Source organism: Condylura cristata, unplaced genomic scaffold (genome assembly GCF_000260355.1).
Source record: "Condylura cristata isolate star-nosed mole 26May11 unplaced genomic scaffold, ConCri1.0 scaffold00020, whole genome shotgun sequence".
Lineage (NCBI taxonomy): Eukaryota > Metazoa > Chordata > Mammalia > Eulipotyphla > Talpidae > Condylura > Condylura cristata.
In genome coordinates, this window is record NW_004567121.1 from 4,208,644 (window position 1) to 4,221,471 (window position 12,828).

At 33.6% G+C, this 12,828-nt stretch overlaps 1 protein-coding gene across 2 annotated transcripts in view; it reads right to left on the reverse strand.

The window, feature by feature from the left end:
- The window catches only part of REV1 (REV1, polymerase (DNA directed)), a 57,266-nt gene that overhangs the window by 21,305 nt on the left and 23,133 nt on the right, over nucleotides 1-12,828 (reverse strand). The window contains exons 5-8 of one of the 2 annotated variants that reach the window (XM_004686164.2): nucleotides 10,806-11,515; nucleotides 8,311-8,418; nucleotides 6,847-6,963; nucleotides 2,553-2,658 (exon numbers count right to left, since the gene is read on the reverse strand). In XM_004686164.2, coding sequence (XP_004686221.1) covers nucleotides 2,553-2,658; nucleotides 6,847-6,963; nucleotides 8,311-8,418; nucleotides 10,806-11,515 — 1,041 coding nt within the window. Of the gene's footprint in view, nucleotides 1-2,552; nucleotides 2,662-6,846; nucleotides 6,964-8,310; nucleotides 8,419-10,805; nucleotides 11,516-12,828 lie in introns of both variants that reach the window. The other variant, XM_004686163.2, reaches the window with a different exon arrangement.

Below are 12,828 nucleotides of genomic sequence, written 5' to 3' on the forward strand. Positions count from 1 at the left end.
ATTGCATCAACTGAGATGATCATACCCAAAACCTAGTCCCCATCCCAAGCCAAGAAGCATCTCTCTGAACCATTTACAGCTTTTTAAAAAAAATCTCACCTAAGGAAAATGTAACTACTAGAGCAAAGAAGCAAGTACCTAGGAAGTGTTTGTTGGAGACCTTCATTAGAAATAGTCTTCTAGAAAGTGGAAAATTATGATAAAAAAAAAAAGGTTTTTCTCAACTTACAAATTTATTCATTTTTCTTGTTTTTTTTTTTTTTATAACATTACTCATTTTTGTGCAATATTTGATTTCTCCCCTCAGGTGTAGTTCCTATAACCACCCCCACAACCCCTGTTCCTGTGCATCACCATCACAGCCCCTTGTGCTCTTCCCTCCCCTATTTTGGCTCCTGTCCATCCTCGGCATATTGCTGTGTGCATCTGATCTATGGTTTGCCTGCAAGTTTCTTTTCCTGACCGTTCAGTTTCTCTATATTCCACCTATAAGTAACACCATTCTTCTTCCTTTTCCTTTTTACTTATATTGCTTACCATAATCTCTTCCAGCTCTATACTCAAATTTATTTTCATACCTGTATGCATTTCCTTAAAATAAATAGCTGCCATTTAAGGTGCATTAAATGATTTACTTTAAATGGTCCTCATGTGGTATTAATCCAATTACTCTGTAGTAATTAGGTTTGACAACCGCAATCTATGGTACATTATAAGTACACCATTCAAACACCAATACAAACCTACAGTCTAGAAACAACAATGGCTATGAGTTCAAAACCATCAGCTGCTGGTAATGCTTCTACCCTTGAAACAGCCTTGACACTTCCCATCCTGGTATTCAGGTTGAGGAGTGAAAAAAAGGGATCCTGAAATGGCAACTCATAAAGAGTGGAGCTTTCATATCACCAACTAGCAAACTACAAATGCCAAGAGTGGTTTCCTTACTCCCTAGGCTACAGAACTCAGCAACTGTCCAGCCATCAGATGCACAAGTCATGACTCAATAAAATGTAGTGAGTAGACAAAAGATAAGCCTATTGGGCACAACATAAAACCATCTCTGAATGGCCTACATTAATAAAATATAATAATCCAGATGCATTTGCATTTGACTTCTCTTTAAAAAAGATTTATTTATTTATTCATACAGAACTAGGGTACAGGCCAGAGGCACAGGGGCAGTGAGAGGCTTCACCACAGAGTGGGGAGCAGAACAAGCAGATCGATGAAATACACTGCTGAGGGGAGCAGTGTGCGTGTCAGAAGAGGTCTGCCATGCCATGTGGGTCACCGCCAAGGATCGAACTCGCACTGAAGCAACTGTGGCCAGCTTGCAGTACTGCTTCCTAATCAGTTGCACCACCAGGGAGGGCCCTGACTTATCTTTTTAATGAAAAGTAAATTTCAATTTTGGCTACATTATCAGCTAGGCACGAAAGATTAAAACATAACGAGAAAGGTAAAATTAGTTTGAGAATAAAAGCTTGATATGCCTAGAGTGAAAAATATTTTAACATATTTTAGTAATTGTGCATGCTTAGACATGTTATGTTTTCTCTTAAACATCCTTTTAAAAATAACTGGCAAAATTTAAACTACCCTAGTTAGAGGATGCTAAATTAAAATGTTTTTGTTCCGATTACATTTGTCTGAATAACCCGTTTTCATTCAAGACTGTAACACGTATCAAATCATTATGCTGTGTATATGAAACTGAAAGGTCAAATTCTACCTCAATAAAAATTTATGAATGACAAAAACATACAACCTAACTTCTCTTAAAAAAAGGGGGGGGCACAAAACATAACTGGTAAGACATTATTTATGATTAATAAATACCTAAACAACTGCCAACATTATGCTGTTAAATGCTTATTGTGTGTAAAGATAAAAATGTCTATGCCCAGTTACTAGGGTGAAAAAACTTAAAGACTACTGCTTCCAATTAATCAAATCATTATTTCCTTTCCCTTCACAGATATAATAACCAATTATTTTAAATGACTGCTATTTTAAAGCAGAAGGAACATTATGTGTGTATAAAAACTTTCTTCTCATTTAGAATAACAACTGTTTTTAAGGTTACTATAAGATAAAGACCTAAGCACAGAATTGGTGCTAGCAAGTAGATAACACTGCAAATATGAGATTACAAGGTATGCAGTACAGAATTATTAATGTATTTAATCATGTTTTAACATAATTTTAAAAACAAATCATCAGGTTTAAATTACAAGGATTTTTTCTTAGCTGAATAAAGGAGTGATTAGAGTCGGTGAATATTAAAGGCTCTTTTCTATTCAAAAATAACCAATTCTTTAATGCCATACTTTCAAAATCTCATTTCCCTAACCACAAAGTCTAATTCCTTTTGATTTCCACTAAAGGACCTATTGAGTTCATCAGGAAACGATTAAGGACAGAATCACTTCTGTAACATATCTTCAACACATTTAACTTATCAGCCTGACTAATATGTCTGAGTCAACTTTGAAAAATTATTACCACAGAGAGTAAAAAAACTATTCACAAATGTAATTTCTACATACCTGGCTTCATAACTACAAGATGCAATTTCAGCCTTTGACAACACAGAATCGATTCCATTTGTTTGAGTAGAATCTTGATTCTCCCACATTGATGAATCTGATATATCTGCTTTAAAAATAGTAAAATTCAATGACAGCACGTTAAAAAATGGTTTTCCTGAACTTTTAAGAAATTTATTTTCATATATAAATGTTGTAATAAATTCCAAATAGTTATCTCCATATTTAATAGACTATAACTCTACAATGGTTTGCTTCCATTATATTCTTCATCAACAGTCAGAGTTAGAATACACTGATGAATTTCCTATTTGAATAAATTTTTTTAAAAAGATTCCAAAAGTTAAAGGGAAATAGGTAATGAAAGATAAATTTCTGATTGTTCTTTGCTGTTTCCTGAAAGAACTATCTGCAAAACAAAGCTTTAACATGCTCTACAAACATCAAATTCCTGAAGTCATTTAATCAATCAACAATTTACATCGCATACCATAAAATGGTTTTATCATAAATTTAACATTTTTCTTGTATGCATAAATAAATAAATCTTTTAAAAAAATTTTTTTTCCTTTTGCAAAGATATGAAGTGAAAAAGGTTCATAAATTAACCCCCTTTTCAGGAAATTCTACTTTTGGTTTAACACTACAAGCTCAATTAAAAACTTACTCAAATGTGATCCAAACAACGATAGTTTTATAGACTACAACTCTAGCCTAAATAGTTCAGCTCACCAGTATCTCTTAATATCCAAATCAGATTTATAGTTTTACACAAGAGTATCAAAGCACAGAGTCTAAAAACCTAGTGACTGCATGCCACTTTACTTCCTTAAGCACCTATATTTCCCTAGTAATTGAGATACAGATAAAGACAACTTCAGTTACAGATATCTTGGGATGCTACTACTGAGCTCCAAAAACACATTCTAAAAACACAATCAAGTCATAGTTTTTACCTTTTTAACAAAAGTACTATCAGTTCGTAAACAAGACCAAGATCTACCACTACAGTACACTACAACAATTTATAACAAACCTAGTATTCATCTTGTTTATTACAGAGACATAAAGTTCCATGAAAAAAAAAAAATCAGCCAAGTTTAAGCACCACCAGAAAAACATTGCCAAGTGTCTGACTTTATGAGCTAAAACAATTCATCTTGGTTTGACTCCAGTAGTCATCATCTTTTATCAACTATGTAACCTATAATAAGCATTTTTGGATTCCAGCACCCATAAACACAAATCATAAATGAAAATAAAACTCAGTACTGGCATTTTAACAGGGTCAAATCCCTCTAGCATCACAAATAAAAATAGCAAGAGTATACAATGAGCTATGATTTCTGATATATCATGATTAACATAGGGCTATACTGTGACAAATTAAAGAGAACACAGGGCGGAATACCCTGTCTTTCTGATGGGTCTTAGAAGTCTAAGTATTAGTTTTAATTGTCCATTATTCTAGTATGAAAAAAATTTTAAGAATTTTAAAATTGTTAGTATCAGAGTTTAACAGAGGCTGCTACGAAACCAATAAAGGAAGAAATGAAGCCTGAACAGTCACAATCAGCTGCCTTTCAAAGGCATAACCCTGAGTTATGCCTTAAAAGTTGGGAAGTTAGGTGATATAGTTGAAGGGCTAGTTAAATAACCTAAGATATTTGTCTTGAAAATTACAGAAAAATCATGCTTGAGGTGAGAACAGTGTCTGTGGTCCCTGTGCTGATGTCCCCTGCCTGAGGGGCCGCACCTCGTGTTTCTCTTCACGGGGCTGGCTGACCTTTTCCACAGTGCAGCAGAGTGCGTGATCCCTCCACGAGCGGGGTGAGTTGCTTCATGGGAGATTCAGGGAAATGCAGGGACACACTGTCCTCACTGGAGGGCAAAGTAGAGAACTGCTCATCAAAACTTGACAAACTAGACGGGCACATGGAGAATGTGGAGGAACGGTTGGAGAAATCAGAGGCCAGGACCCAAGTCTGTGAAAAAGAAATCGCTGAGAATAAATCTATAACTAACACGATTTTTAAAACTGTTGTTCTTTAGAATGAAATTTGAAGTTGTTGAAGGGATAGAAAACATCGGCATCCTGGAATCCAGGAAGGGATAAAAGGTCCCAACCTTGAAATCTTGAGTATAAATGGATTCCAAATAATGGGATCAATGAGAAGTGTCACTGCTGGGTACTGCTCAATAAGCAGTTTCCAAAGGAAGTCAGGAATGGAGAGCCCCTCCTTATGCTGGTCTGACTGGACAAAGAATATCTGAATATGACAAGAAACTAGTTTCTATAAAAGGCTAAAGATGCTATTTGTTCTAGTACTTTTCCTTGATACAAGCCAAAAAACATTCAAATGAATTTTCTTTAAAGAATCTTTGGCTTCTGCCAAATTCCTAAATTAATCCTCAATGTTTTCAAATTTGGTGTAGTATCTAATCAGAGAAAGAAAGATCAGGAAATAATGAGGAAAGAGGAACAAAGACACTGAAAAAACAAGTTCTAAGTATAAGCTCAGTTGCAACTGAACTTTATAGTAAGAGCAATCTACTTGCTTTATGTGTCACAAACAGTAAGGGGGTCAAAGGCTTAAGATATAAAGGTGAATGACATCAAGTTAAAGAGAAAGTATAAAATAAAAGTATAATATTCACCTTCTCTAATGACAAAAATTATTTGATACTCTTCAATGGCAAATAAAACTTAGGTATTCTCCTAATATTTACCTTCTAGTTTACTGCCCACATTTAGAAGCAGAGGATATGTAAATTAAAAAGGTTAACACTTATGAAAATCCAGTGGCAAAACTGATGAAGACAATTAAGTAGCCAATGCCAATATTCTATTAAATTGTTTAGGCCAGATCATCTGTGACGGAGGAAAGATGAAAGAGAAGTAGTTCTCTAGTACTCATATGTAATGTGTGCTTGCCAAAGACTGCTAAAATGAGGACATGCGCAGCAATCAAGATCCCACCCATGGGAAGCTGACTCCTGAGTGACTGTGATTCTACTGAACTGTATGAACATGGTATTTTGTCCTTGTTTCAACATTCATTAAGTTTTTACTAACTGCCCAATATGTGACAATAATGAAGCATTTCCTTAAGCTATTTGCTTTCTATAACTTACAATTTCATCTTTTAAATGATACCACATAGAAAATGAAAGCCAACCTACCACAAATCTATACTACCAATACTTAAGAAACCACCCATATTGTCAAATACCACAATACAATTAAATCTCAACAAGCTCTATTAGCTACCCCTAGATCTAATCATGACACACAAAATGCTAGAATCTCAAAAACCTCTTAAAAGATTTAAAAACCAAGAAAAGCTTTAGGAAATCTGTAAAATATATGTACACATGAAGTATAAAGGTACACCTACAATTATTTTCTTTTGTACTTATACAATGTAAACAGATGATCACAATCAACAAATGGCTAATCCCCCAAAAGGTCTGAGATGCCACTGACTGTCCTTCTGACTTCATTTCATTGAATTATTTCTAAAATATATTTTATAACTGAAACCTACGATCCTGAAATAACTGCGATGAAATCAGACTGCATGCCTTTAACTGTACTATATTTCAAATTACTTTTTGATAACTTTTCTGAAACTGCTAATTTAAATTTTTTTTTGGTTTTGCAGACATTCATGAGAAAACTGATCTGTGTCACAAAATTTAATTTCCGAGCACATTATTTCTCAGGGAACTTACTCAGGGGGAAAAAAGACATATGAAAATTTAAACATTATCATGATTAGTATTATTTATGATTTTTGTTTTAACAAACAAAATTTTAAAGCCAATGGCAGGAAGTGTTTCTCATACAACAGGTTCAAACAAAAGTAAGTGGATAACTGATGTTATCATCTCATCGCACTAAACCAAAGTTCTAATGCTCATTTCACTGTGTCATACAAATTCTTTAGTGACACAAATTTTGGTGATCAGACTAAACTGGTAACTTAACTCTGAAATTAAAGGTTTCCACAAAATCATACCCATGAGTTTCATCCACAATCTAGTTATATACAAAGCGAACTAACCATCTTTTAAAATATTTTTCCCTTTCTGTCCCATCATTGAATTCAACAAAGGATAGCTATAAACCAGTAATTTGCATTACATTCAGATTTTAAAATGTCGCTGACACCCTTAAAAACCCTTAAAAGTTTTAGTTGAACTCTTCTTTCATTTCTATAACAACAGTACCAACAGCAAAATTCAGAAGTCTTCAACAGGACCACTATTATTTCAGAGAGCTCATTTGTACCTGCTTTGCCTTTCAGGATTTTATTCTGGTAATACTGCCACTCCAACTGGGGATTAGTGCCAGGCCGTAAAGGAGCCCTTCCTGTGCCTCTGTTACTTGTAACAGCCACTGGTTTTCCTGTGAAGAAAAAAAAAAAAAATTAAGTTTAAAATTTAAGTACGGAATATTAACAACACTGACATTACTATGTAAAGTAAAAGTCTTTGAGATATTTTTAAATAATTCTTCTTTAGCTTTAGGCTAAAGGAACTAAAATCCTTTAAAGATTATCAACCACCATACAAAGGACTTATAGTTCCCACCACTCCCAGAACAGTAAACTATTTACAGCAATTTTGATACATTTATTCAACTTAAAAACCAATACTATCACTTATGGTTTATTTTTGTTTTTTATACCCTAAAATAGTATATATCCTAGGTATAGGATATATATAGGAGGGGTGGAGAAAATAAAACACTAGGTCTAGATATTAATATTTCTGGTATCAGAAAAGTAGGCTATCATCTAATTTTTTTCAATTTTTAACAAGAACTATATATGCAGAGGGATCACAATCTGACCTACTATATATATCAAATGTGACTACATAGTCATTCAGTTTTTGGTTCAATTGTAAAACCCTTCATGTATCATTTCCCTGTGTTAATTTACAAGATAATTGTAGCTTTTGAAATGCAGCAACATGGACAATTTATTTCTAATTTATGGGATATACTGGTTGTATGGACAAAATTTTACACAATGAATCAAGAAATAACTCATGGGCTAAAGGTAATTCTTTAGCATTCCAACAACCCTTTCAGAGCTGAAGCATCAATTACTCATGACAAAAATTAATCTTGGGTATTAAGTAAAAGGTTTCTGGGTTTTTCTTAAAAGAATTGACTCTCAGAAGGAAATGCTAATTAGTTACTTCTTTCAAACACAGACCTACTAAAATATCCAAAAAAGTTTTAAAAAGTGTTGACTGGCTCACAAATACCTCAAATTCTAGTAAGAAAGGGGACTTTACATATTTTGGCAACATTCAATAACACAAAATTGCCCTACAGTCAAGAATTTGGAAATGTTCACTACCATCAATTTAGTTAACCATTTAGTCAAAAGAAAGGCATAGTGACTCAAGTCACAGAGACACATGCTACCATTATAAAATACTCATTTATTAACAAATCAACAGCAAATTTAGGGTATGTCCAATGCACATCCCTGCCTATGTTGATCTTACAGACAGATCCTTCAGCTGAAGATAGCATTCTTCCTTAAAGGCTTGATAGCATTCTACATTTCCTATATCATTTTTAGTAAAAATGTCTAAAAAATTTGGAGAAAGAAGTCAATCTTGCCAGGAAAATCAAAACAAGTTATTTCTTAAAGAAGCCCTTGTGATCCCTTGGATTATATATACATATTTACAAAACTATGCTGATTTTCTAAAAAATATAAACAAATATACAGACCTTTGAGATCTGGTCTATTTCGTATACCCACTGATACAAAGAAGCAATCCATATCAACATGCATTATACAGCTCTGATGTCTGGGTGAACTCAATACTGACATATTTCCTAGAAGGAAAAAAAGAACATTCAAACCCCAAACTAACTTTTAATATTAAAAAGTCAGGTCTAGTTAATCTTAGAAGTTATATTTGTAAATTCTTACAAGTAGATAAATGTCTTTAAAATACAGAATCTACTACAGGTTATTTCTATCACCACCTCAGGAGAAGTCAGTTTCAGTTATTACTTTGGCACTAAAATTTGGAAATAAAACAATTTCTAAACATGATTTAAGTCAACTGTAAAGACACCATGTTTTCCTAGTCTATAACTATATTTCAATTAAAATTTTGTATGAATACTTATGCTCAACATTCTATAAAACACACTGTCATCAAATGTTTTCATAGGGCTAAGTCACTATAGATGATTGCTACTTCATGTAGTCTACAAATACTCCTTGATAAAAACTACTATTTTGTTGAGTACTTGATAGGTGTCAGACACTGTTTTAAAAGGTTTACATATATTTAAATTCTCATAACATCACTATGAAATTAGTAATCTTATTATCTCCATTTTTCTTTGTTTGACAAGTTAGTAATTTGCTTAAATCATACGGCCAGTATGATGCTGAATTCAATCCCAGGCAACTGGATTTCAGAGCTATCATGTCACCAGGTTGTTTTGAATACATACTTTAAAAAATAATAAAACAGTCTGTACTCCTTATGTTATCAAATACTATTGAACATCAGCTCTGAAGCATCTATGTGACTTTTATAGCAATAAAAGTACACTTAGGAGTGTACTTTCTTAAGGGCTCTGGCTTCTAATCATGATGAGTTACAAAGAAATTCATTAAGATTATTTTAACTAATCCACCTACAACCAAAGTCTATCTCTGTATCCATCTCATCCTTAGCCTTATTTTCTGATCCTTCAAGATATAAAAGTCAGAGAATTAAGAGCCTTATGCTTACAAAATGTTCTTATCTCATAAAGTAGTTTTTCTTTGATAGATTTAAGCATATTAGCACTGAGGATTAGGTTCTACAAAGGGCTTCCAAATATATATAATTACATCCCAAAAATTTATGACCATTCCAATTACCAACCAGTGAACAGGTTAATGAGTAAGGTTTACCTGGTTCTCATTGAGATCTGGTCTATTTCATATACCCACTGATAAGGAAGCAGCAATGCATACTAACATACTTTACACAGCTCTGTTATTTCCTTAAGCTCATAGCCTTATGAGGTGAGCATCATGGAAAACCTGTAACTCTGCTGTGAGGAAACTGAAACTCAGAGGCAAACTCACTTGCCCATGGTCCTGTACCATGAAGTGGCAGAGGCAGGACTGGGAGTAGGCTGTTTAACTCCAAAGCCATGCACTTACTTGCTAATCACTGTATTAACTCTAGAAATAATTTATAAATCTTACCAACCATACTTTACAGTCTAAAGACACATAAACTACCCGAAAGTCTTTAAAGATTCAAGTAGTACAGAATGCATATTTCCAATTCCTACTTAAATTGTTCAGACCATATGAAAATTATTCATTTTATTCCCATTCACAGTAATTCCTTAAAAGTTTCAAAATTAATGACTTTTAGGGCCAAGGCATGACGTAAGGTTAATCTAACATCTATGACAATAATCTGCAGTATTTCATGACTAACAAAAAGCATTTAGAAGTAAACATCACACACAGCAAGATAAAAGACACCCCCCCACCCCAAAACCCAAAAAACCAAACCCACATGGACTCACTTCCTACGACAAAATCATGAGTTCTCTCTGTATCTCAGTTTCCATAGTTAGGAGTTAAAGGGTGATATTAGGTAATCTCTGAGATCCCTCCTCCTAAAATCCTTATATAAATTATAAAAAACAACTACAGCCTCAAATCAGATACTACCTTATGACTTGATACTGTATTTCTGATGACAAGTATTGAAAACAAAGTACAATTATCCAATCTACCTATATATGAAATACTTAATATCTCACTATAATTTTACCACTATAGTTCCATAATTGTGTCAAAGTTATTTATTTAAAAACCATAATGCAAGCGTCTAGAAATTAGCATTTACTCTTACCAAACCAATTCATTCTTACAGGAATTTAAGCACTGAATATAATACACATTGTATTTTACACAGTTCAAAACTTCAACAACTGATAAGGTCTACATAAGGAATGAATCATCAGAATCCCAACTTTGTACTATTTACCTAAAAATTTCAGTTAATCACATTTAAATCTAATTTTAAAAACAGCTTAATAAATTTTCTATAAAATATTATACTTAAGCTTATATAACCTGATAGCTCTAGAGACTTTTTTTATATTATAAGCATAGTACTGATCAGACTAGCAATTGAATAGCTTAAGAATAAAATGATCAAGTATGACTTTAAGAAAACAATTGTAGTATCTACCTGTGTCAGTTACAACAAGTGCAGACCTGCCTGTTTTCATTTTTTTTAACTTTTCCCTTCCTGGAAAGATACCACTACTTTGTCTTTGCAGGGTATTGACAAATTCAGTCAATTCACACTTCCACATTGATATGTGATGCAGTCTTGAATGAGAATAGAAGTCTGAAATAAAACTGCAGTCTGAAGGTTTGAATGGCACTGAAGATGCTGCTTTGCTAACAGTAGGTACTAAAGAAGTGCTTTTTGTGCTTGAAGGCCCCTGAACCGTGGAGTGGTGAGCACCATTTATTTTAGTGTTAGTGTGCAAAGATGATAAGGAGAAGGAATTAGTTCTGTGTGGATTCCGAAAACCATCTGTGCTTCCGGGGCTTTGCTGCAACTGTTGCACAATGCAGTCTCTGAAGTCAGTGGTGCTCTTCTCAGCTTTCTCCTCCTCCCTGGCAGGGTCTGGAGAAAGCCTACTGGCAACACTGTTGCCCATGGACACTAAGCAATCCTGTGTCTGTAAGGCACCATTAGAGCTATGAGTGTGTCCATTAAATATGGCAGTGCTGTCTCTGTGATGTGGAATTCCATTTTGTTTCCTTCCTGGAAAACTCTGCTCCAGCTCCACAAAGCTAAAATCATTGTTTGCATCTTCTTCACTCCAACTGTTCATTCCATTCACTTTGACTTCATTTTCTGTCTCAATCTTCTTAATTATGTGATTTCTACAGTAGTTAAAAAAATTATTTAAATTAATAGTGGCTGACTTTGCAGTTAAAACATTTTCATTTATGTATTTTCTTAGTAATATACACTTTGGTATGTCACCCCAAAAACTAGAAAATTAAGCCATAAATTTTTATAATCATTTTCATCCAACAAAAGGTATGTCTTTGCTAAACCAAAGAGCAAAAAAGTAACTAGTAAAATAGCTTTTATAGCCTTTCCCTTACTACAGACACCTTTAAATATAATGAAGTCTTTTATCAGTTGAAAAAGAAAACCCAAAAAACTACTCTCAATTACTTTTACACTAAAAATTAGTTTTAATCTTTTAAGTTCTTTATTGTTTGTAACACAGTGCTGGCAATTACTTTCAACAAACATCTGCTGAATATAGTATGACTTAGTCCCACAAAAATAGAAATTTTTATTTGGATCCTTATTCCTATCACCTTTAGTTTTATGTAAGGCACCATTTCAGCACATAAAATGCAATACTGTTATAATCCTGAGCCCAGTTAGTCAGGAAAAGACTGACAAACTATATTTATTAATCCATTACTGCAGCCAGCTGTTGCACATAGAGAAAAAAGTAAGAACCACGTCAATGTCTGAGTAATTCAGTAAATTTACACCTAAAAAATGAGGACACTTGAGCCCCTATTGACAAGGAGAATGACATTTTATTTCTAAGAAATGCATATTTAAATACCAGGGTGGTCCAAGACAACAGGACCAAGTTTCCTAATTACAAAATTATAAAAACAGGACCTATGGTAAATGTTGTGCTAAATTTAAATCCTGCCTCCTCTAGATGTTTTGCTTGGTTGTTCTGTAACAAAGACAAAATTTGTTTGCATTCATGAGAATCAAAGTAACAAAAATTAAAACCTTAGTTTCTATTCATTTTATATAACAACATCAATTCAATTATCATTCGGGTCCCAGTGAGATTACCACAGTATATTACTGAATTTTAACTCAAGTCCCCCATCCTAACACCAACTTGGTATAATGGTAATGAAAGTCTTACTACTCAGAAAAGTCACACGACTGAGATGCAAAACATTACCACCCAATTTCTGATTGGCCCTGGGCTTTGCCTGACCATCTCATAGAAGATGACAGCAAACTGAGTACGTCCAATCCTTACAGATGATTATGCCAATGAATGTGGAAAAAACCAAATAAAAACGATCAAAAGAGTAAGGAAAGATAATTTGTTACATGTCAGAGAAAATCTGGTCTCTGAGATAAGGAAAAAGCAACAGAACAAAATTACTTAAAAAATAAATAAATATATATATATATATAT